Here is a 26,606-nt window from a genome sequence, read left to right on the forward strand (position 1 = left end):
CACTCATCCAAGATTATGGAGTGAAGAGAGACAAGCATGTTCCAGCTCAACTCCAAAGCCATCCATATCATATTTTGTGCTCTTGGACCAGATGAATACGGAAAAGTTTCATCTTGTACAACCGCCAAAGAAATATGGGACAAACTTCAAGTCACTCATGAAGGTACCGATGAGTTAAAGAAATCTAAAATTAGTATTCTAACGCATAGCTATGAAAATTTTAGGATGAAACCAAATGAAGATATCAAAGCTATGATGGATAGATTTTCAATAATTGTCAATGGTCTTAAAATCATATGGATAGATCATTTCAAATGAAAAGCTTGTGAGGAAGTTAGTCTACTCCCTTCCAAAATCGTGGCAATCAAAGAAGACGATAATCATCGAGTCTAAGGACCTAACGTCCTTAACTCTTGAAGAACTAATCGGTTCCCTTCTCACTCATGAAATGATGCTTGAAGATGAAGTGGACCTCGATAAGATTGACGAGACACCAAATGAGAAGGAGAAGAAGAAAAACATTGGAGTTACTCTCAAATGCACAAAAGATTAGAGTGATTCGAATGATGATGATGACGAGGAAATGGCATTATTTGCCAAACGATTCAGAAAATTGATGATGCCCAACCGAGGAAGAAAATTCAAACGTCATGAAGGCTTTAAAACTGAATCGAAGGAGAAAGACCCGATCATTTGCTATGAATACAAAAAGTCGGGGCATGTCAAATATGATTGCCCACAATTGAAGAAAAAGGGTCAATCCAAAAAGAAGCACAAGGCTCATGTAGCTACATGGAGCGATGAAGAAGGTTCCGATGAAGAGGAACAAGAAGTTGCAAACTTGTGCTTGATGGCTATCGGGGAAGATTCTAAGGTAATCTCTAACTTATTTGATTTGGATGAATTATCTTATGATGAGTTATTAGAGGATTATAATGGGTTGGCTTCGGATTATAAGACTCTATTTTCAAAATACAAAAATGATATTTCAAAATTGAAAAACGAAAATAGTCTTATATCCAAGACCAACAATGAGCTTGAAAGTAAGATCAAAGAATTGCAAATCAAAATTAATGATTTTGAAAAGAAAAATACTGATTTGCATAACTTACTTTCAAAAGTTCATGATGATCATCAAAAGAAGATTGATGATCTTAAAACTTCTTTTAATAAGGTTGGAACAAAAAGTTTTGAAAAATGTGAGAATTCAAAATCCAACTTTGTTAAGAAAAGTTTTAGAAGCTACAATCATAGAAGTCCTCAACGAACCTTGAATGGTAAAATTATTAGGAGTATATGGGTTCCTAAAGAATTCATTACTACTAAAGATAAGAATGTCCTTAATAAATGGATACCAAAGGGGACAAGGATTTTTGAAACTAATGAATATAGACCCAAAAGAATTTGGGTACCAAAAATTAGAAATTAATCTATGTTTGTAGGAAAAAGAGCATTGCTACAAGGCATGGGAAACAAATCCAAATTCATGGTACCTTGATAGTGGATGCTCGAGACACATGACCGGAGACAAAAGCCGGTTCATAGAGCTTAATGCTAAAAATGGAGGAGAAGTGACTTTTGGTGATAATTCAAAAGGTCACATTGAAGTATTGGTACTATTGGTAATACCTCTTCCATACAAATTAAAAATGTGTTATATGTGAATTGATTAAAGCATAATCTATTGAGTATTAGTCAATTATGCGATAAGGGATTCAATGTCATGTTTGAAATTAATGGTTGTAAAGTCTTTGACATTGCATCTAATCGGATTATGCTTGTTTGTCATAGAATAAGAAACATATACATGGTGCATTTAGATTCTATTGATATGACTATTTGTGCCTAGTTGCTAAGGATGAACATGATAGTTGGTTATGGCATAGGAGACTAGGACATGTTAGTATTAGTGTTTTGCAATGGCTAATTCAAGGAGACTTTGTAAGAGGGTTGCCTAAGCTTAAATTTGATAATGATAAAATCTGTGATGCTTGTGCTAAAGGAAAAAAAGTGAATTTCTTTTAAATCATTAATGACGTATCAACTAGTAGAGTATTACAATTGATCCATATAGATCTTTTTGGGCCAACTAGGACTACTAGCTTGGGTGGAAAACAATATGCATTTGTCTTGGTAGATGACTATTCTAGATATACTTGGGTTCTATTCTTAAGTACAAAAGATGAAGCATTAGAAAATTTTATCACATTTTCAAAAGTAATCCAAAACGAAAAAGGTTACTCTATCACTAGTGTTAGAAGTGATCATGGCACTGAATTTGAAAATCTTGGATTTAATGAGTTTTGTAATTCTAATGGTATTAGCCATAATTTTTCAGCACCTAGAACCCCTCAACAAAATGAAGTTGTTGAGATGAAAAATCGAACATTAGAAGTAATGGCTAGAACCATGCTTTGTGAAAATAATTTGCCAAAATATTTTTAGGCGGAAGCTACAAATACCGCTTGTTATGTTGTAAATCGAGTAATGATTAGGCCAATTTTAAAGAAAACTCCAAATGAAATTTTCAAAAATAAAAAGCCTAACATTAGCTATTTTCATCCTTTTGGATGTAAATGTTTTGTTTTAAAAAACGATAAAGAAAACCTTGGCAAATTTGATGCTAAAAGTGATGAAGGAATTTTTCTGGGTTATTCTTTAAATTCTAAAGCTTATCGAGTATTTAATAAAAGAACTTTAGTTGTAGAAGAGTCCATACTTGTTGTTTTCGATGATAATCTCCTTCCGAGGAAGGATTCTTGTGTTAATGATGATGTAAGTATTGTACAAGCAAATGACGTTAGACATGACGTTGGAGAATCATCATCAAAGGAAGAAACAAAATATGAGGAAACTCATGATCCTCTGGAGAATCCAACCATTGAAGAAAGGGAAGTATCTTGTCCAAGAGACTACAACTATGTCAAGATGGTGAGATTATAGGTGATCCATCCAAAGGGGTAACAACTAGATCCTCTCTTAGAAATATTTGTAATTATGTTGCATTTATTTCATGCATAGAGCCTAAGAACATCAAAGAAGCATTAAAAGATAAACATTGGATTATGGCTATGCAAGAAGAATTAAATCAATTTGAGAGAAGTAAAGTGTGGACATTAGTTGAAAGGCCTAGTAATAAATCTAGTGTTGGTACTAGATGGGTATTTAGGAATAAGCTTGATGAGAGTGGTAATATAGTGAGAAACAAGGATAAACTTGTTGCTCAAGGGTATACTCGAGAAGAGGGCATAGACTATGATGAAACATACGCTCCCGTAGCTAGGATGGAAGCAATTAGAATGTTATTAGCATTTGCATGTTTTCATGAATTTAAATTATATCAAATGGGTGTTAAAAGTGAATTTTTAAATGGTTTTATAAAAGAAGAAGTGTATGTGGAACAACCTCCAAGTTTTAAAGATTCAAAATTTCCGGATCATGTTCTTAAATTGACAAAAGCACTTTATGGTTTAAAACAAGCTCCTAGAGCTTGGTATGAAAGATTGTCAAACTTTTTAATTGAAAAAGGTTTTTTAAAAGGGAAGGTTGACACTACATTGTTTTTAAAGCATAAAGGTAAAGATTTATTAGTAGTTCAAATTTATGTTGATGATATAATATTTGGTTCTACTAATGATGTTCTTTGCCAAGAATTTTCTAAGCTAATGCAAAGCGAATTCGAAATGAGCATGATGGGGGAGCTCTCATTTTTCTTGGGACTCCAAATCAAGCAAAGAAAAGATGGCATCTTCATTAATCAAGCTAAGTACGTCAAAGATATGCTCAAGAAGTTTTAACTGGAAAATAGCAAACCTCATGACACTCCGATGAGCTCTTCAACAAAGCTTGACTTAGATGAATGAGGTAAATGTGTAGATGTTAAATTATATAGGTCAATGATTGAATCTCTACTTTATCTAACTTCAAGTAGACCGGACATTATGTTTAGTGTTTGCTTATGTGCTATATTTCAATCATGCCATAAGGAATCACATTTACTAGCTATTAAGAGAATCTTTAGATACCTTAAGGACACTCCTAGTTTAGGACTTTGGTATCATAGAGACTCTAGCTTTAGCTTGCATGCCTTTTCTGATGCGGATTATGGAGGATGCAAATTAGATAGGAAAAGCACCTCCGGTACTTGCCAATTCCTTGGAAATATGTTAATTTCTTGGTTTTCAAAGAAACAAAATTGTGTCGCATTATCTACCACTGAAGCAGAATACATTTCAGCCGGTAGTTGTTGTGCACAAGTTTTATGGATGAAACAACAACTTTTTGATTATGGAATTGAAGTAGATATTATTCCTATCAAGTATGACAATACTAGTGCTATTTGTCTCACTAAAAATCCCATCCAACACTCTAGAACTAATCACATTGAAATAAGACATCACTTCATTAGAGACCATGTCACTTAGTGTTTAAAATAATTTTAGCACTTTTAAGAATAAATGAAAAATGCTTATAATGGTAATTTTTTATTGCATTCTTTGCTATTAGTTAGGGGGAGTTTATGTTATTTGGTGAAAATTAATTTTATGTTCAAATATTGTTAAAGAATAATTTGATTGATTGAACATGATTATTTTTCAATATATGAGTTGCCAATACCACTAGAGCTAATTAATTTAGCATTTTAAGTGTTTAAAACGGATTTTTAACATTTCTGTGCTTCATGCATCGATACACTTAATAGTGCATCGATGCATCCCTTTGAATCTTTGAATGTGCATCGATTCATCATGTTGATGCACGCCTTGAATGTGCATCGATGCACGGGGTCATGCATCGATGCATCCGTCGGGTTTTTAGATAAAAACCCTTATTTTCTTCATCTTCTCAAACTCCTAACTCTAAAACACTCACGTCGTTCCCCTCTCTCTCTCTCTCTAAAATCTCCTTTTGCTTAAAATCAACAAAATATTATTGGAATCTTCGAGTTTTCAACTCTTAATCCTGCATTTATCATCAAATCATGCAAAACAACATCACATTCCTCTCAAATCCAAAATTTTCAAGGTAATATTTCAAAAACCCTATTTTATTGATTTTTGATCTTAGGACTAGTTTTAATTAGTTCTAGGATGAACATTATATCGGGCATTGATAGTTTGATGATTACAAATTAGTTTTTACAACTAATTTAAACAAAAACTCACAAATTTTCAATGAATTTGTGAATTTTGAAATAAAAAAAATCGAAAATCTAAATTTAAATTCTAAATTTGATGTTCTTGATTTAATTATGTTGTTTTCATGAAAAACTATACATATTATTTACAAATATTATTTTCAAATAGTTTTTCAAAAATTGCCCATTAGGATTCAGTTTAGAGAACCTTGAATTATTGAGGACTCAATTGAGTTTTGGGATTGATTATTGTGAATACATGTGTTTCAATTTTGCAGGTTATATTTCTTTTTCCGATTCTTAAATCATGTCTAATCCCAAACGCCCTAGGACTTCGTCGAGTTATTCTCGTTCAAACCAACCTCCTAATCTTGTTCCTCCTCCACCTTCATCTCTATTAGGATCTTGTTTTAACATGTCTGAGCGTCGTAGAGACGAATTGTACTCTAGGTACAGAAATTCTTTCCAAACTTATAGAATCCGTGAAGAGCGTATTCCTTCGCTTCAAGCCATGGTTGACATTGACTTCGAATACCTTCCGATTCTTAAAGCTTGGAAATTTGATAAATTATTTCAGCTTAAACCTATCGACTATCAACAATTGGTATGCATTTTCTATTCCAATGCGGTGTGTATTCAAAATGAAACTCAATGTAGAACTATAGCCATTAGATCCTATCTTTTAGGCCAATATATTAATATTGACCCTGAGACTATAGCTTTTCGATTTGGGTTAGATGATAGTGGTGTATATAATGAGAGTGAAAATGTGGAATATCCCTATGTTCCAAACTCCAGTGTTAGTACTCTGCGATCTCATCACGATCGTTTTTTCCATTTGATGATCTCTTGGTGGTTTAGACCATCCGGAGGTAGGTACTCACACTTCGTGCTAGGGATTTATGGTGGATGAATTGTATTAAAAATAAAATAGAAATAAATATGCCCCACATTATATTCAGTCAACTAGTGGACATCATAAACATTGTTCCTTCAAAACATGTTGAAACATTGATTTATGGATGTCTTCTTAGTAACCTCTTTATCAAACTTGGTCTAGACGTCTCTCTCGACAATCCTATTCCACTCCAAAATCAAATCAATCTCACATCCTTGAAGAAAGCGGATTGGAAACAAGACGAGGTAACCAGTCAATGGGTTTTTAGACCCGGAAAGCAAACTCCGGGAGCTAGTTCCTCACGAGCTGCTCCTAACTCCTAGCTCCTCTCATGCTCCTCCTTTTCCTCTGGCTCCGGCTTCTGACGATGATCCTGAATTTCAACAACTTATGCAAGACATTGATGATCACGTACCTGATGACGAGCCTGCACCGGAACCAGCTCCACAAGAAGATCAAATGCCTCCATATTTTCGTTCGTTTTTGGAGACATTTGATTTACGGTATGCGTCTATGGATTCGCGCTTCACATTCATTGAGTCCCATCTCTCTACCTTGGGAGCTCGACAACAAGATATGAATGATCGTTTGAATGCACTTACGCTTGAGATGAGAGCTCGTTACCCTCCTCCTCCTCCCGATCCTTCGATGGATTAATAGACTTATCTTGCTTTGATTGTTTTTGGGTTTGAACTTGAATTTAAATTGTTAAAACATTTTGGATTGTCTTTCTTTGATTGTTGGATGTTTGTTTGATGGATATTTGAACTTTTATTTCATATATATTTTAGGTTGTTTCAATATGTGCATTATTTACTTTTTAGTTGAATATGACCAATTAACCATTTCACATTTTATTATGAATATTGATTATGAAACTAATGCCTAATCTCTCTTTTGATCTTTGATCTTAGCAGCTTAATCTTTAAGTTTCTAAATATAAATTGGCTAATTTTTTCAAAACCTTGTGTAAAGTTATTTTAGAGTCTTTTTGATTTAACAAAAATGGGGAGAAGTGTAAAATGTTATAGTAAGGTAGTAAGGGGGAGTAATTTCAAACTTGATTTTCAAAATAGTTTTTCAAAGAAAATCTTAAAATTACTCAAGTGTTTTGTTATATCAAAAAGGGGGAGATTGTTGAAAACATTTTGATATTTCGATATAACAAATTAGTTTAAAAGAATTTTAAGATTTTACAAATGATTTTCTAAGTATATCTGATTCAATTAATGGAATATCAAATTATTACTCCAAGTCTTTTAAGATCAATTTCAAACCTTACTAAATGTGTAAAATTGTGTTTTATACTTAATATATTTTTGAAACAATTTTCACAAAGTATTTTGAACCAAAATCAAGCCTAAAATCAATTTTTCAGAGTGATGCACCAATCCATGCATCGATGCACCATGAATTAAATTGAACATCGAATGCATTTCATGCATCGATGCACTTACCATGCACCGATGCACTGAGGATTTTATAAAAACATCAAATGCATTTGATGCATCGATGCACCAGCCATGCATCGATGCACTCTAGCTATTTTGAAACATCGAATGCACTTGATGCATCGATGCACTCTTACTGCACCGATGCACTAAGGGTCCAACGGTCAAAATATTTTAATTTTACACTGATGCACCATGGGTATGCATCGATGCACTGACGCTCCCAACTGCTTTAATTAATTATTTTCACACTTAAACGGCTCTATTGACTCCATTAATCATCCCCAACGTTCAAAAGTTATTCAAGGTGTATTTAAACAAGCTTAGAAGCCATTGATCAATAACAAGAAACAACAAGCAACTAGAATCAAGAGAGATTCAAAGAGAAAGCATCAAACCTCAAATTTGAGCATTTCAAGCCTATTTTTCATTCAATATTCATTTTGCTTTCAAGAACACTTATTGTGCTCAATTGTATTTATTCTTGAGTGTTCTTTCTTTGTTTTAGAATTGTGCAAACATATTTTCCTTGTGAGGTTTTTCTTGTAAGTTTGCAAATTTGTAATATTCTCTTTGAGAAAATAGTGTTCTCAAGAATTGGGGTATATTCTTGAGCGAGTTGTAAGGTTATCTCTTTGGCCTCAAAAGAAAGAAAAATTAATGAATTTGTTGGAAAATCCTTAGTGTGGATAGATAAGGTAGTGGATGTAGACTTTAGTTGATAAAGTTAAACCACTCTAAATCGTTGTGCAATTACTTTCAATTTTCTGCAAAAGCTTCCACCAAAATTTTTATTGCCAATTCACCCCCTCTTGGCCGATTCCATCGATCGATTAACTCAACAAGTGTATATGGGCTTAAACAGGACATAAATAGTATGCATATGATTGTATTTTAATATGGTATTATTATGATTTACATTGTTTCATATGTGGTATGATAAATGATGATATGATAGTATAATTGCATTTGGATAGTAGATTGCATGTTTATATTTTTAGTAATTCTTTATTATGTAATTTTGCCTCACTAAGTCTATGACTCAGCGTGTAAGCATTTTTACACGTAGGTTCTAAAGAGCAAGAGGATCAAGAATATGAATTTACAGAGCATCATATCTCCACTCAGCGATCATATCAGAAGTAAAGTCACAATATGTATTTTGTTGTATATAATGTGTTGGCATGTAAGAAATATGTTGGTTATAAATGCTCTGATCAGTTTTTATCTTGTTTGGTCAACTTATGTAAAGTAATAATACATTTTAATGAAAGTTTAAAAGTTCTTCTGTTTTCTTTAAAATAAAATCAATTGAAAAAGTCAATGTGACACCTCATATTCGTATCCGGGTCGGGTACGGGTTAAGGGTGTTACATTAATGGTATCAGAGCTATGCTTTAGTCGATTCTTGGCATAAACCGGAGTCCATAGTGTCTTAAAAAGTGTACATGCCAACATTGTAGTAAGAACTTCTGATCTGATAAGAGTAATGAGTATGTTGTTTAGCTAATAGAAACATTTGGTATCTCTTATTAGATGTCCGGACAAGATAGCTCCCGGGGTGAAGCGGGAGATGATAGATTAGCTGAAAGTAGTAATTCACCTGCCCTGGCCAGGCAAGGTGAAGGACAGACACCCTCTGGAGTGCCTGTGCAAGATCAAAATGTATTTTCAGGACGTTGGACACTATTTTGACACGTTTCCAACCTCCTACATTCTTAACGCAGAGAATAAATGTAGCCAAAGAGTTAAGGGGATAAGAAGCTCCAGAGTTCAAAAGTGAAGTCGAAGAAGGTCTCGTTGTTGCGGATCTTTGGCTTAATGATGTAAAAATCATGTTAGAGGGACTCCACTGCTCTAATATGGAGAAACTAGATGGGATGGTCTCCTTGCTCCGTGGGCAAGCGAGAATCTGGTGTACGAATGTTATTAATAGATGCCAAATAATCAGATAACCTGATATTTATTTTTGGAAGAGTTTAAGCACAAGTATATAGGAGATCAGTTCATCAGGAAAATAAAGCAAGAATTCTTGAATTTAAAACAGATGAATCGCGCTCTGTATGAATATGAGTGCGAGTTCAACAAGTTAAGTCGTTTCGCTACCAAATTGATTCGGACAGAGAAAGAAGCATGTGAGTGGTTTATTGAAGGACTACGACCAAGGCTAAAAGAGATGTTGATTGTATTAAACCTGTCCTCGTTTCAAGAGGTAGTAAATCATGCTAAAGCTCTAGAAAGAGCTCAGAATGAGCGGTTTGGGGATAAAAAAAACTCAGTCTTCAAAAAGGAAGAGGGCTTCATCGAGCTCTGTACCACCCAAGAGAGGTAGAGATTCTGGTTTCCAATCCCAAGTAAGGTCTGAATCAGTAGTATCCTCTACTAGAGGATCAAATCAGATGAGAGTTAGAAAAACTCAATTGGGAAAGTCTGGTGATGGAAGAGCACAACAGAGACACTGTCAGATTTGTGGGAGATATCATGGTGGGGCATGTAGAGTTTAATCTAGAGCCTGTTTCCGATGTGGGGAAATAGGACATTTCATGAGAGATTGTCCATTGGGGACAAGAGAGTCTGTACAGTCGGAGCGATCTGCTTCGATGTCCCAGAGGGGACGGGGTAGAATAGAGGAAGAAATCAGACAAATCTTCTACTCAACAGAAAATACGCTCTACGACTAGAATATAATCTTAATATCAGTGAAGACAGTGCGGATCTAGAGATATTAGCAGGTATCTTTCTATTGTATAGTAAATACATTATGATATTAGTTGATCTGAGCTTGCATAACCATATACGAGTAGAGAATGAGTAAGAGAATTGAGAATTTAGTTAGAAGTTAATTGTAGTAATAGTGTAGTGACAAATCCATTAAGGTGCAGTGCTAAAGTAAACAAGATATGTTGGAAGTGTTCTATTCGGATTCAGGGAATTGAATTATCTGTTAATCTAATAGAGCTATTCCTCAAGGGATAAGTACCTGGTGACTAGAATAAGAAAAAAAGATATGATCTATGAGACAAGGAGTTAGTGATTTATAAAGGAGTAAATATATAGGGAAATTAAATGAAAAGGGGTGTAAAGTGTGAATTATAAGTTGATAAGGGGTGAGGAAATGGTAGATAGTGTTATGAAAATATTGTTTGATTTCGTAAAGTATACGTTTAATAACATTTGAAGAGATTTAAGGTTTTGTTCTGAGTTAAAGAATGATGGAATAAGAGATTGGTTATGGTTATAAGGTAATTAGAAATGGATTGGGTTCTTTGGGAAGTGAAAGCAAATCATTGATTATAAATTGCAATGGGATAAAGTAGAGAAAGGAGCATGAGAACATTAAAAGATATGTTCTTATCGGTATGTGTAATGAAAATTTGAGGATGAATTTTCTTAAAAGGAGGGGAGATTTGTAACATCCTCAATACTAGGTTAGTGACTAAATTGTAAGGTTTCAAAATTGGTGATTAAATAAGAATAATTTAATAGTTTGAAGACTTATATGAGAAATGTGGTGTAGTATCAAATTGAAAAGAATGAGGAATGAAATGATAGTATGGTCATTTTCAAAGAAAAAAATTTAAGAATGGTATATATAGATACACGTGGAAGGAAGAAAACAAAGTTTAAAGGTTTCCAGAGTTCTCTTCCTTTCTCTTCTTTTTCACGTGTGAAGCCAAGCAAAGGTGAGTTTTCTCTTGAACTGATTAAGTGCTGAAATTTAAGTTTGGTTTTCATTATTAGATGCTAAGTAAGCTTAAGGAAAGCTTAATTTGCTTTAAAACAACAAGATGAAGAGTGTAGGAGGATTTAAAGATTTGGAGTTCTTAAATGAAATTTAGAAATATAGTTCATAATTAGAATAAGAAGTTGAATTTGACTTGTCAAAGGGTTAATTAAGAAGTTAGAGGTGAAAGAATTGAATTAAGAACACATGGAAAATTTGATGAAATTCTTTGATTCAAGAATTATGGTGAATTATGAGAGATGGTGAAGTGTTATAGTGTTATAAGAAGGTTTACATATGTATAGATAAGTTTTAAGGTATAAGAAGGGGTTAATAAGTAGAATTTGAGGACAAAGTAAGATATTTTCGTGCTCAAAATGGAATTTCTGGGTTGTGTGCATCGATGCACTATCAAATAATTAAACATCGAAAGCAATTAGTGCATCGATGCACATGTAGTGCATCGATACAACCCCATTAAGAAGAAAACATCTAATGTAATTTGTGCACTGATGCATAGGTAGTGCATCGATGCACACGTTAAGGAATGCATCGATACACTGTAGGGTGCATCGATACATACCTTCATTAAGAGATGAAATTAGCCTTTCTTTTAGTCTAAGGAATGAACAATTAACGTATATAAAGTGGAATACTGATATGCATCAATATATAATTATGTAGTTATTGAACAAGACTTTGCTTCAAAGTAATCGAAGGGTTAGAATTGATTCAATTCAAACAAGGCTAAGGTGAGTGCATATGCATAACATGATTATGTTAGTATATTTAGTTCTAGACTTGCGATAAGTCTAGATTTAATATCTTGATACATGATTCATTCAATATTATGAAACATGATATGAATTCATACCATATGATTTATGTGACATGCTTGAAATGAGCATGCATGAAAAGTTAAATGTCTATGGGATATACTATGTGAATTGTGGTAAGTCTATTTTCCATATTAGAGCTTATATATATGAGTGTATGTGTCATATGTGATTGAATGAGTTACATGATATATATTAGATATGTGAAGTGTGTGTGATGTGTTTGTTATGATTTATATGTATGCATGAGCAGATGTATTGACATGTTACAGTATATATATTATATGAGTTGTGTAAATATATATATAAATGTGATAAATATGTGAAATAGTTAAAATGATCTATATGATTACCTAAGAATATGAAATAAGAGGTATGGTAAGAACATAAGAAAGAATATGAAATATATAGCATATGAATATGAAATCATATGAGATGTGACATGAATTATACGAAAAATAAACTACGTGATTACAAATATATGAAAATATGCTAGTGTGATGGGACATAAGAACTAGTATAAGTGATGTATATGTTTATATAAGTTATAGGATGAGAATATGTCAAATCATAAATTAAACCGAGTGATATGTGATTAGATGAGAAATGAACATGAGATATACGAATATGAATGAAATAATATGAGTTATTAGAATTGTAGGTATAGTTGGCATGCCAAGAGTTGAGGGTTACCTATGTCTTTCGAGACATATGGATAGATTACCTATGTTCTTCGGAACATATGGACATGATTACCTATGTTCTTCGGAACATATGGACAAGATTACCTATGTTCTTCGGAACATATGGACAGGATTACCTATGTGCTTCGGAACATAGTGACATGATTACCTATGTTCTCCGGAACATATGGACAGGATTACCTATGTTCTTGGGAACATATGGACAGGATTACTTATTTTCTCTGGAACATATGGACATGATTACCTATGTTCTTCGGAACGTATGGATAGGTCCTTCGGGACATTGATTGAGCTGTAGTGACAGCATATGTGTGCACAACCTTATAGTACTTGTATACTTGTTGTTCTCAATAGTGTATATGGGCTTAAACATGACATAAAGAGTATGCATATGATTGTATTTTAATATGGTGTGATTTATATTGTTTCATATGTGGTATGATAAATGATGATATGATAGTATAATTGCATTTGGATAGTAGATTGCATGTTTATATTTTTAGTAATTCTTTATTATGTAATTATGCCTCACTAAGTCTATGACTTAGCGTGTAAACGTTTTTACACGTAGGTTCTGAAGAGCAAGAGGATCAAGAATAGGAATTTGCAAAGCAGCATATCTCCACTTAGCGATCAGATCAGAAGTAAATTCACAATATGTATTTTTGTTGTATATAATGTGTTGGCATGTAAGAAATATGTTGGTTATAAATGCTCTGATCCGTTTTTGTCTTTTTTGGTCAACTTATGTATAATAATAATATATTTTAATGAAAGTTTAAAAGTTCTTCGGTTTTCTTTTTTAAAAAAATCAATTGGAAAAGTCAATGTGACACCTCAGATTCGTATCCGGGTTGGGTACGGGTTGGGGGTGTTACAATATCATTTTATCACATAATTAGACTTTGCTACATTTTGGATATTTGAGTTTATATGTTTGGTATTTTGAACTTTTATTGGATATTTGGATGTTTATTTTGTTGGGTACTTTAACTTATATATATATGCATTTGATATTTCGGTATATTTATGCTTTTCGTACCTTTATATGCTTATTGATGACTCTAGCTTATTTTTAATTACTTTATCTCCAACTTTATAAGCTACTAACATTGTTGAATTATTTTTGATATAACAAAGAAGGGGGAGAAGTAAGCATAAAATGAAAAATTATTTTTGAAAATATAAATTAGAGCTTAAATTTTTTCATAAATTCTCAAATTGTTTTATTTTTTTCAAGGGAGAGCATTTTTCAAAAACAATATTTCAAAATGTTTTGTTATATCAAAAAGGAGAGATTGTTGAATTAAGATTTTGATATAACAATAAATCACAAAATTGATTTTGGACTTAATCGAATTTATAAAAAATTTATCAAAATATTTTAAAGTCCAAATTAATTTGAAAAATATGTTTAAAATGTTTTCAAACTTAGTCGAACCTTTTCAAAACCATACTCGATCATTTCCATGCTTCAAAGTTAAGGTTTCAAGGATTTTTGGCTCAAATGATCGATCCCCTAGAAAAATGATCGATCGCTTTACCAAATGATCGATCCCTTTGATTCCAGTGAGATCGATCCCTTTGATTCCAGTGAGTTTGGGATCGATCCCTTTATAAAAAGGATCGATCCCTTCACCAAAAGGATCGATCCCTTAATGAAAATGATTGATCCCTTCCCTTAAAGGATCGATCCCCTTGTTACAACGGTCGAATTTTTTAAAAAATGATCGATCTCTTTCACCAAATGATCGATCCCATGTGCATTAAACATTGTTTTTGGTTTTAGGTAACGGAAATAATGATCCCCAACGACTAGAATTAATGGAGAATGTATAAATTTAAGGTCAAAGTTTCCCAATGTCAGCAAGAATCATATTGAATCAACCTACCAACATAAAAGCTTTGTTTTGTGCTTAATTTGTAAAATCCTTTTGTTGTAAACAAACTCGTGAGCTTTATTGTTTATTTTGCTCAAGTGTGATTTGGGTGAGAGCTTAATTAGTGCAAACACATTTGTCTTGTGAGGCTTTCTCTTTGTTTGCTTTATTTGTAATTCCTCTTGTGGAAAGAGTGTAAATAAGGTTTTTGGGTATAAACCTTGTGAGTTGCTATAAGGTTACACATTGTCCTCAAAGGTAAACAAATCTAGTGGATTTGAGAAATCCTTAGTGTGGATGCTAAAGTAGTGGATGTAGGCTTGGTTTAGAAGTTGAACCACTCTCAATCGTTGTGCAAAAATTTTTATTTTTTAACTGCTTCCACCAAAGTTTTTAAAAGACCAATCCACTCCCTCTTGGAATTTTTGGTAGTTCGTTCGAGCTCAACAATCGGTATTAGAGCGGGTCTATATCGACGGTTTAACAACCTTGAGAAAGTCTTATGAGAGCTCTATCAACTTATTTAATCAACCGATAAAGATGACTTCAACTTCCGACTCCTACAATGTTGAAGATTCTCACTCCATCCATAAACCACCCCACTTTAATTAGTAAATTAATCCTATTGAAAAATAGGATGATGTTGTTAATCCAATCCATTGACCTTGAGGTTAAGGATGCCATCGTTAATGATTCTCTCATGCCTTCAAGAAATCGAAATGAGTGGACAAGTAAAGATAGGAAGCTTTCCCAATCAATGCCAAAGCCATGAACATCATCATTTGTGCTATTGGCCCGAATGAGTATAGTAGAGTATCTTTATGCTCTAATGCTAAGGAGATTTAGGACAAATTAGAGGTAACCACAAAGGAACAAGCCAAGTGAAGAAGTCAAAGATTGACATTCTCACTATTAACTATGAGAACTTCAAGATGAAGCCTGATGAAGACATCAAGATAATATCGATCGATTTGCCACTATCATCAATGACTTGAAGAACTTTGGGAAGGTCTATCCAAATGAAGAGATAATGAGAAAAATGCTTGCCTCATTGCCTAAGTCTTGGGATGGCAAAGCCAATTCCATTTAAGAAGCCAAGTAATTCGAGTTATACACCCTTGATGAGCTTATTGGCTCATTACTCACTCATGAAGTAAAACTCCAAAGGAAAAAGGAAGAAGAAAAAAAGAATGATGTTTGAATCACCTTCAAATCCACCAATGAGAATAATCAAGACTCAAGTGAAGAGTTGAATGAATAAATTGCCAAGTTCTTCAAACAATTCTTTAAATTCATGTCTTCCAAAGGAAAAGAAATGAAGTATGAATGTAGCAAGAAGAAAGGTCCCCTGGTGTGCTTTGAGTGCCAAAGGATGGGACATGTCAAGTATGAATGTCCTCTCCTAAAGAAGAATGGATCAAACAAAAAAAAAGGCTTTTGTCGCGGCTTGGAGTGATGTAGACAACTCCGATGGTAAAATAGTCAATCTATGCCTCATGGCCATTCAAGAAGATTCAATGATAACTTCTAACTCTTTTGATTCAAATTCTTATTCATTTAAAGAGTTACAAGATGCATGTGATGAATTGTATTTAGACTTTGAGACCATAAATTACAAATATAAGAAATTAATTTCAAATTTCAAAGTTGAAAATGAATAGATTTTGATAGTAAAACTTGATTTTAAAAAAAAAACAAAATTTTGAAAAATGATTTTGAGCTTTAAAAAACTAAAATCAATGCTTTAGAAAAAGAAATATTTGATTTGAAAGTTAAGTTTGAAAGCTTAACAAAAGAAAAAGAATTAATTTATCAAAATAATTCACCATGTGTAAAAATGGCAAAAATGTTCACATTTTACCATTATCCTTGTCATAAATACTTGTCCTATAAAGAAAATAAAATCTTATAAAATAAGACAAGTATGGGTTCTTGAGGGACCTAGAGGCATTGAAACTAGCAATCAAGGAACCAAAGCAATTTGGGTACCAAAAATCAAGTAAATGTCTCTTATAGGTGTATTGGAGCAATGGTGAGCAATGTGGAGGCTCTAAAATACACTAAGGAATATGACACTTGAAGAAATAAATACAACCTTAATTCAAGTGGAAACAATTTTTTATTTCATGCAATTTTATGCTTGATATGTTTTTAAATGTTCATATGCATGATTGTGTGTCCCCACACTGTTCTTAATTACAATTAGTTAGGGGGAGTTTGTTTTTGCATGAGTTGTAATTTTATGGCCTTATATTCTTATGATGATGATTTTGGCCTTAAATTTGCAATGTTTGTTTGTTGTGGTGAAATCATGTTCTCCATGCTTTGTATTGATTATATATTTTGTTTTTGAGAATATGATGTTTAAATGTAGTAAAATTAAAAAATATGCATGTTTAGGATCTTTAGAGCCATTGTATGTTTGTGTGACTTGATTTGGACCTTATTTATGCAAATTATGGACTGTATTGATCAATAATAAAAATTTGTATAATTTGAAGTTTCAAGTTGACATTCATGCATATTTAGTATTCCTAAGTCACTAATATTTATTTCCTATTAAATAATATGACTTAGGTTGCATCCAATTAGAGTCTCATGTCATTAAATTTAGTCCTTGGAATAAAAATGCAATTTTAAAGAAAAAAGATCGATTCCTTCAAGCCAGATTTGCAAAGAAAGGCTAGGCACATTTCAACCTCCCTTAAGCCAAACTTCGAACCAAAATACTCCCAAATCAAATTTTACTCAAAATTATTCGATCAAAATCATTTCCAAAATCATCATTCTTTCATACTTTCAACGTTTCATATCAACATTTTGAAGGAATCAACACATTTGGGTAAGAATTTTTCAAAACCCTAAATTTTTAATTTTTCAAAACACTAACTTTTTAATTTTTCAAATTTAGATTAATTCGGTTGAATTAGGTGGTTAGAGAACCATTATTTATTGTAAAACTTGTTTTATTGCAAGGGACATTACCCATTGATTAATTTGTCAAAATCCCGAACTTTTTATCCTACACCCACAAGGTGTTCGATAAAATTCCCCAACCAAAATCACCCTCCCAATACGATTCGGCCATAAACCTTTTATTCACCTAAATTTTAGTTTTAATTCTTCCTAAAATCATTTTTAACATTTTTCAAACATCTCTTTTGTCTCAAACTTAATTTTCATATTTTTTTAAAGAAACACCGAAAAAAAAAGTATGGCTTCAAAGGGGCATCCTCAAGCTATCCTCCAATCGACTCTTGGATGGACCGATGTTTTTGAAACACAAAAGCTCATGAGCATTTTGACTTGCTTTTTGCATATTGACCTATCAAGAAAACCAAAAAAATCGATTTTGAATTTCTAAACAATTTGGGTTTTCCTTACGATCAAAATTTGAAAGATATGAAGTTTTTTACCTTTTTAAACTTTAATGGTCCTACTTATCATTCATTGGTTCGAGCTTTTTACTTAAATGCTCGTGTGTCATCTGCTTCTCATGATGGCACCATTTTTGGGATCATAGTTTTATATCTTATAGTTCAAACTCACTATTATCATTGATTTCATCGCCTAGTTTTTTGACCTCCCTCTTACTAGCGATGATAACGAAAAAGGTCCTTTTCCTACCGACATGCGCTTTAGAAAAAATAGAGCCATCATTTTCTCCCTAAATTACCGATTGCTCCATCTTGTTGTCTCACATTGCATCCATGCTCGAGGCACAAAATTCTCGAACGTTCGTGAGAGCGACTATTGGTGGATGTTTTGCATCCAACAAGGTCACAAGCTTCATCTTACGAGCATGATCTTCAATGATATCGTGAGCGTCTTCAAATCAAATACTCAACCAAACCTAGTTTACGGGATGTAACTTAGCCACTTGTTTAAGCTTCTTTACGTCGACACCTCTCACAAGCCCGGCATATCCTTCATATGATAGGACCATTGGTCGAGGAACCATGGCGAAGATCAGGTACTCGGAGGAGCCCAAGGGATCCATGTATTGGGTTCGTAGTCATCATGGAGAGCACGTGGAAAATAAACATGATAGAGATGAGCATAAGGACGATGCACATGATGACGCTGGAGAGGAGCCCGAGGGAGCGACTCATGATGACCCCGACGCCTCACGCAGATTTCTTCTGAGGTTTTGAGGAGTTGATGCTTCAGTCGATTGATTCTCTCTGAGATCATTTCGACTCCTACCTTGACGAGATAAAACGTTGTTAGGATGCTACGACGATGAGGTTTGATCGATTCAGTGTCAGCTTGATGGACTTTCCTTCCCTCCTTCATCAGCGTCTTAGGACATGCATATCATATCATTTTTATCACATCTTTAGACTTTGCTACATTTTGGATATTTGACTTTGGATGTTTGGTATTTTGAACTTTTATTGGATATTTGGATGTTTATCTTGTTGGGTACTTGAACTTATATATATGCATTTGATATTTTGGGATCTTTATGCTTTTCGTACCTTAATATACTTATTGATGATTCTAGCTTATTGATGATTCTAGCTTATTTTTAATTACTTTATCCCCATTGTTATAAACTACTAACATTGTTGAATTATTTTTTATATAACAAAAAAGAGAGAAATAAGTATAAAATGAAAAATTTTTTCAAAATATAAATTATAGTTTAAATTTTTCCATAAATTCTCAATTTGTTTTATTATTTTTCTAAGGGGGCATTTTTCAAAAACAATATTTCAAAAGGTTTTGTTAAATAAAAAAAAGGGAGATTGTTGAATTAAGATTTTTATATAACAATAAATTGTAAAATTGATTTTGGACTTAATCGAATTTATAAAAAAAATAATTCAAAGTTCAAATTAACTTGAAAAATATGTTTTAAATATTTTCCAACTTAGTCGAATCTTTTCAAAACATACTCGATCATTTTTGCACTTCAAAGTTAAGTTTTTAAGAATTTTTAACTTAAAGGATCGATCCCCTAGAAAAAGGATTGATCCCTTTGACCAAATGATCGATCCCCTAGTGAGTTTGGGATATATCCTTTTACAAAAAGGATCGATCCCTTCCCTTAAAGGATCGATACCCTTGTTACAACCATCAAATATTTTTGAAAAATGATCGATCCCTTGTGCATTAAATGTTGTTTTTGGTTGTAGGTAACGGCTATAATGATCCCAACGACTAGAATTAATATAGAAAGTATTAAATTAAAGGTCAAAGCTTCCCAAGGTCGACAAGAATCATATTGAACCAATCTACCAACATCAAAGCTTTGTTTTGTGCTTAATTTGTAAAATCTTTTTGTTGTAAACATACCTGTGAGCTTCATTGTTTATTTTGCTCAAGTGTGATTTGGGTGAGAGCTTAATTAGTGCAAACACATTTGCCTTGTGAGGTTTTCTCTTTACTTTATTTGTAATTCCTCTTGTGGAAATAGTGTAAACAATGTTTCGGTGTATAAACTTTGTGAGTTGTTTTAAGGTTACCCCTTGTCCTCAGGTAAACAAATCTAGTGGATTTGAGAAATTCTTAGCGTGGAAGCTAAGGTAGTAAGTGTAGACTTAGTTTAGAAGTCGAACCAATCTAAATCGTTGTGCAAAAAGTTTTATTTTTCGATTGCTTCCACCAACATTTTTAAAAGGCCAATTCACCCCTTCTTGACATTTTTGGTTGTTCGTACGAGCTCAACAATTCTCCTTCAATGCTAAACGCCACACATTGTCAAAAACATCTCTCCAATTGGGAGAAAGAAAGGAGGAAAGTATCAAACAACGCACATCTAAAGATGGTATAAGGTTAAAGAAGAAAATATGCATCATACCAGCAATATCAAAACCTTAAGTCCAACATCAAATTAACCCAAAAGGTCGAACACTAAAACTCGTGCAGTATGGAAAAAACAAAGACGACAGGAAACACCTGATTGGAGCATATCCTTCAAATTTAGTGAAACTTCAGCTAGATAAATTAATACATTCAATATGTGAAAAGAATTTTAAAATAGGCCAGAATTACCATGTAGACCAACTAGTCAGATCCAATTTGCTATATAACCCACAAGTTTCTAAAAGGAAAACACAATAAGCGTGTAAATCCTACTTGGTAACAAACACAATAAGCAAGGTATTTAAAGTAAAGAAGAGATGGAAGGTTTAATTAGTCTCTCTGATACTGATTCGACTTCAAAGGCAGGGATTTAATATACATTTAAAGGATGCCCGTTTGAAAGGGAAAAAAATTGCATGCTCAGAACATGTAAACTCTGGGTTTATCATGACAGAGTCGAGTCCATGGAACATGCGTTGTTTTAAATCAAAGGAAGAAAAGAAGTGACTGAAGTGAGAATTGGGTTTCAATACATCGTTTGTTTAAAATGTCCAACAAATTACGAAGACATTCATAAACTTACCTGAGCTAAGCCATTTTGTTGCTTCTTCGAGCTCTTTTGCTCAGAATGCTTTCCATTTTTCTCAATGTTCCCATTTCCTTTACCGACATGTTTATCAGCTCCCACCAATGAATTTAATTGTTCTTCTGTAGTTTCTTTCTTCCTCCGTTTAGAATCTTCAATAGCATTTTCACTAACAGGCTCAGTGTCATGTACTTCAGAATCCAATATTTTCCTTTTCTTGGGAACTTTTATCATCTGCCACTGTTGAATCCACCTTCGAGATCTTGTTTTTATCGTCTTTAGATTTTCCTTTCTCTACATTTTCATATTCATCCTTCTTCATTTTTTTAGATTTGGAAGTCTTATCTTCCAATGGTGTGTCATTAGCATTTGAAATAGTAGCAGCATGTTGTACTTGTGTGTCCTCTGAACCATATGCCGCACCTTCAACTAAAGAATCAGAAGTCAGCTTGTTTTCCTTTTTCTTTTTATCCCTAGTTTTATTTTCTATCCCAGCATCAGACCTTCCATTTGGTTCGGTAGATAATGCATGTTTAGATTTTTTTTCCAGATTCCCCATCTAATGTCTCCAAAGGATAACATTCGACACTATCAGCATGAGATTCATCTGATTTGATTTTCTTCCTTTTCTCCTTCTCTTTCTTAGTACACTCATTCAACTGTTCTCGTAACATCAGTAGCAGATTCCTTCACTGCTTCATGTAAAACTTACACCTCAATTTTCTTCGAGTTGACAGATTTATCATCAACATCAGATTGACCAGCTATATTGTCCAAAATATCATTGCCACTTTTCTTCTTTTTCTTGGTAATGGTAGAATCATTGTCAACTTGTCTATCACTATTACGATTGCCATCCCCCTGAATATCTGCAATTCCACATTTTGAGCATCAAACCCAACACCAAAATATATCATTAATGTCATCATCCAATAGAATATTATTAGTTTGACAAACCATGGAGCTGCAATTTGTTTAAATTGGTGCCGGATGGATCACTGCATGATACAAAATCCCAAAAAATTAAGAACAAAAAGCAGAGGTAAAAAAGAAACAGGTGACAAAATAATGTATGGTAAGGATAGGAAAGAGAGAGAGTTAAGAAAACAAGCATCGCAACATGTTTTTCTTGATATAGGACATTCAAAATTATTGTAAGGGGAATAATTAGGAGAAACCACAAACTATGTTAAGCAAAACTATATAAAAGTCCAATGTAGACATTTCTGATCACTGGTAGAACAATTTCTGTTGGTATTTCGCATTCTCAATGCAATTGCAAGCATAAGTTTAATTTTATGGCATAAGTACTGTGAAAATAGAGAATGTAAATGCAAAGGTGATCCAGCATGCACCAATTTAACTCTTCATTACAGTATATACAGGAAAAGAGAAATTATCCCACTTGAAAAATGTTCAAACAATCAAGAGTTAAATCCTACCTCATAGCCAGATACTCGCAACACATTTCTTCCAAATCCAGGGACGAACCTGTTAAATCATTTTTCTGAAAAATTCAAGAAAAAGAAAATTAATATAGAGTCGAGCCAATGAAAAAAAAAATCACAAGGAAAAACCTCCTAATGCACTTAAGTGGCTAGCACAAATAACATACACACACTGCCAGTAAGAAGACGGAAAAATAAGGGAAAATTATAGTATGGCAGAAACAACCTTCTCATCTTGAGGGAGAAAACAATACATGCTTCAAGAACACAATACTGCATCCACACACACAGTGACACAGAGACACTCATAAATATATATTATCTATGACCGCCAGCTTACAGAGATAAAAATATCAAAATGCTACAAGAAACGTGAGATCCACCTACTGAGTACTGATATTGATATAATTAGGACAAATAAAAAATTAACTGTTGGCTTCTGTCTTGGACATTATGGTTCAGTAAGTACAAGTAATATACAGTGGTTCTACATTTTTTTCTCGGTAACAGGGAGGTGGAATAGACATGCTGCATTTGGTAATCCTAAATGCCACTTTTAACAAAACCCAGTAAAATAGCTTTCCTGGTACAGAATAAAGCCAGAGACCCAACTACAGTCCACATTTATCCTACATGAACAATTTTCTAATTAGAAACTTGAGAGGAGCTGCTTCTCAGCTTATACGGCATGAAACTCCATCCCTCGCATTTGGAACCAAAGCATGACATAAAGACCCATTAGTGTTACTAGAGGCATACAAAAATATGATCACTAAAGGCATTGATGAAACAGAAAGCCGATAAAGAAAATGTCCTTACATTGGAAAAATATATGTTTTTATGCCTTTGAGCTCGCAGGCTTGTTTATTGTGTAAGTGTAACCTGACAAGCAATTACTTCATTACAAATAAAAACAACAAAAATGAAAAACTCCAAGGCCCCCCCACTAAGACATCAAAAAGCAGATACGTATAGATTTAGGAACAGAACAATGAGTTCATTCTATCAGTTTTTACATACCCAATCAACAACCACATTCGAATATACATAGAAAACGAACTTTAAGTTTTAAATAAGAGAACCTGGATTTGGGCTTCGGAGAGAAACTTCTTGAGGGTTTTGGAGAAGGACTTGCGTTGCAGAAAGTGAGCAACGTAGAAAGTACAAGCTTGCATGCATCTTAAAGTACTATATGAACTTCTCCTCTTCCCTTTTGTCTCAACTATGGTTACTAGCTAGGATTTTTGCTTTAAAAAGAATTTTAATTTCTTTGGGGTTTTTTTTTCTTTTATTTTTCATTTTGATTTTTTTTTTTTTTTGCTTTAAAATGAATTTCTTGAACATAATGGTATGGGTCAGTAGCCGAAATACAGTTTAGATAGGGTAATTTTGGCCCAATATAGGAGACGAGTTAATTATTTACTCTAATATAGTATCAATTTTTTTTATTTTGGGAACTACGAGTAGAACTTATCACTTTGACGCGACAAAATTTAATAAAAATATATTTTAATAAAAAATATTATTTAAACAAACTCATCATATAGACATAACGAATTTTTCTTGTACGGTAACATTATCGTAAATCCATATTAATTTTTGAAATAACTTAATGGATTACTTTTTTACCGGTCTTATTTATTGGGTCAATTTTACCTTTTAGAAAGATTCGTCGGCCAAATTGGCCTATTACGACACCCGAGTAAATTATTTAACCCATTAGGGCACCCAAAAATTTAATTTGGGATCTACGACAAATCGAACAGTCCTCATAGAACTCGTCACACCAGGGTGACAAGTTCTATGGGATATAATTTTTTAATGGGTCGTGTCAGGTAGGCTGCATAGCCGGAATAAAAAAATATCTTGAGGGACTCATCACTCCGGCATGACGAATCCTAATAAAAAATATTTTTTTGTAATTTTTTAAAAGAAAAAAATATTTTATGGCTATGGAACTCTTCACGTCGGCGTGACGAGTTCCAACGGGTATAATTTTCAAATTTTTGACTGTTGGATTGACCATTGGTAAACAGACGATTTTTTTTTAAATTTCAATGGAACCCGTCACACCGCTATGACGAATTCTAACGGGAAAAAATATGTATTCCCTTTAAGTTGTGCATATCATATTCAAACTCTTACATTAGACATTTCTTTCATCTTCAATCTCCTACGCGAAAAATTGTTTTCATCTAACCAAAAACATTTCAAACAATGAGCAACAAGCTCTTCACAGTTGTCCATTATACTGGTGAAATTCTACAAACTGATATTGGTATTGTGTTTATGTCAGACATGCCAATTAATATGATGTTCCCTGTAGATGTATCTCATCGCCAAATGAAGCAAAAAATTAAGAGAAAACTTGGAGCTTTGTTTCATGTTTAAGTTATTGGCATCTGATCTCCTCAAATCCAATGACATTTTGGGTGTGCACCAAATTGTCCGATTTATCCGGTAGCAAGATTCCTCCAATCAACATCAAAAGATATGCTTGAGCTGCATAAATCACCTCTTGCTCCGTTGATTGTTCATCTACTCTAAATTCTTTTTCCAACCACGTCATCCGTACCCTCAACCCATCAATGACATCGGTTGGAGCCTCCTTTCCCAATAAATTTGAAATAACATTATTTACCTTATAAGTGTTGCGAAGCACCAATAGCATATCATTAATTGGAACGCCAAGTTGATACGCAACATCTTCCAAAGTTATCGTCACTTCACCACAAGGTAAAAGAAACGTATGCGTTTCGGGACTCCAATGCTCAATCAACGCCGATATCAGTGTTGATATCACCTTAAATCCGTGAAGAAACGTCGCTCCATATAATCTGGATTGTGAAAATATATCATCATCCGCTAATGTGGCTCTTCATTCATCATTCCTCGATGACGAATGATCTTTCTTCTAGCTACAATTTGAAAATAAATTATTTAATACAATTACATAAAATAATTATTATTAATACAATAATTTTGTCAAAACTAAAATGAAATAAAACAAATTGAACTTACCGTTGTCAACTCGATCGACGAAATATGAACTTCATCAAGGCGTAACATTTCATCTCTTGATGTCATTTCAACACAAATTCTCCAATACAAAAGTTTTTGTTCTCAGTAGAATGTTTAATTAAAAGTGAAAAATATATACAATCCAAACTCTATTTATACTACTCTATCCAACGACTAGTTTTTACAAACTGAAAATAGCCATTGGAACTCGTCACACCGGCGTGACGAGTTTCATTGAATTTTTTTAAAAAAATTAACCGTTTACCAACGATCAAAATTTTGAAAAGTATACCCGTTGGAACTCGTCACGCCGGCGTGACGAATTCCATGGTCATAAACGAATTCCATGGTCATAAAATATTAATTTTTTAATTTTCTTTTAAAAATTACAAATTTTTTTTATTGGGGTGTGACGAGTCTCTCAATATATTTTTTTATTCCGTTTGTGGGGTCCACTTGACATGATCCATTAAAAAATTAAATCACATGGAAGCGTGACGAGTTACATGGAGACTGTTCAATTTACCGTAGATCCCAAATTAAATATTTGCGTGCCCTAATGGGTTAAATAATTTATCCGGGTGTCGTAATGGGCCAATTTGGGCGTTTCCTTCCCTACGTTGGGCCTCACAAAATTTGTTTTTCTCTCTCTTTCCCATAACCCATTCATGTGGGTCTGTTAATATCATGCTTGGTAGGATGAGGAATACTAATTTCATATAAAAAAAATACAACTTTTTAACAAATAATGTTATACGTTTTCTTTAAAATAAATTTATGATAAATAATATAATATCAATTCTTTTGATTGTCTAATTTCACATTAAATATTTTAATAAATGAGGTAAATATGAACCCAATAAAAAGATAGAAGCAAAGTTAGAAATTCACTATAATATGTATGAACTAAACGACTTCAGTGGTTAAAAGAATAATTGTTATTTTTAAAGATTTAAGGTTCGAGCACCACGATGGTAAAATAGGGATGACAAACGGGCGGGTCGGGTGCGGATACCCCCTCCCCCATCCCCATACCCACCTAATATTTTTTAATCCACTACCCGCCCACCACCCATGATGGGTACAAATTTTCAAATCCACACCCGCCCA

At 33.3% G+C, this 26,606-nt stretch overlaps 1 protein-coding gene and 1 pseudogene across 1 annotated transcript; both read right to left on the reverse strand.

Moving 5' to 3' along the window:
• LOC120168089 overlaps positions 1 to 23,650 on the reverse strand; it is a 30,262-nt pseudogene extending 6,612 nt beyond the window's left edge.
• A 1,217-nt stretch (positions 23,651 to 24,867) lies between these two features.
• On the reverse strand, positions 24,868 to 25,844 carry LOC120168090 (protein MAINTENANCE OF MERISTEMS-like). The gene is made up of 2 exons (XM_039176920.1): positions 25,789 to 25,844; positions 24,868 to 25,312 (listed from the first exon to the last, which is right to left on the reverse strand). Exons 1-2 carry the CDS (start codon positions 25,842 to 25,844, stop codon positions 24,868 to 24,870), a joined length of 501 nt encoding a protein of 166 aa, XP_039032851.1.
• Positions 25,845 to 26,606: the final 762 nt, after the last annotated feature.

The sequence above is a fragment of the Hibiscus syriacus genome, unplaced genomic scaffold (genome assembly GCF_006381635.1).
Source record: "Hibiscus syriacus cultivar Baekdansim isolate YM2019G1 unplaced genomic scaffold, ASM638163v2 tig00111708_pilon, whole genome shotgun sequence".
NCBI lineage: Eukaryota > Viridiplantae > Streptophyta > Magnoliopsida > Malvales > Malvaceae > Hibiscus > Hibiscus syriacus.

Bases quoted from the DNA above. Each gene is read 5' to 3' on its own strand.
- LOC120168090 (XM_039176920.1), bottom strand. From the start codon at position 25,844: ATGGAATTCGTTTATGACCATGGAATTCGTCACGCCGGCGTGACGAGT. The intron at 25,313-25,788 runs GTATACTTTTCA...TTCACAATCCAG, and splicing joins GGCGTGACGAGTTCCAACGG to ATTATATGGAGCGACGTTTC.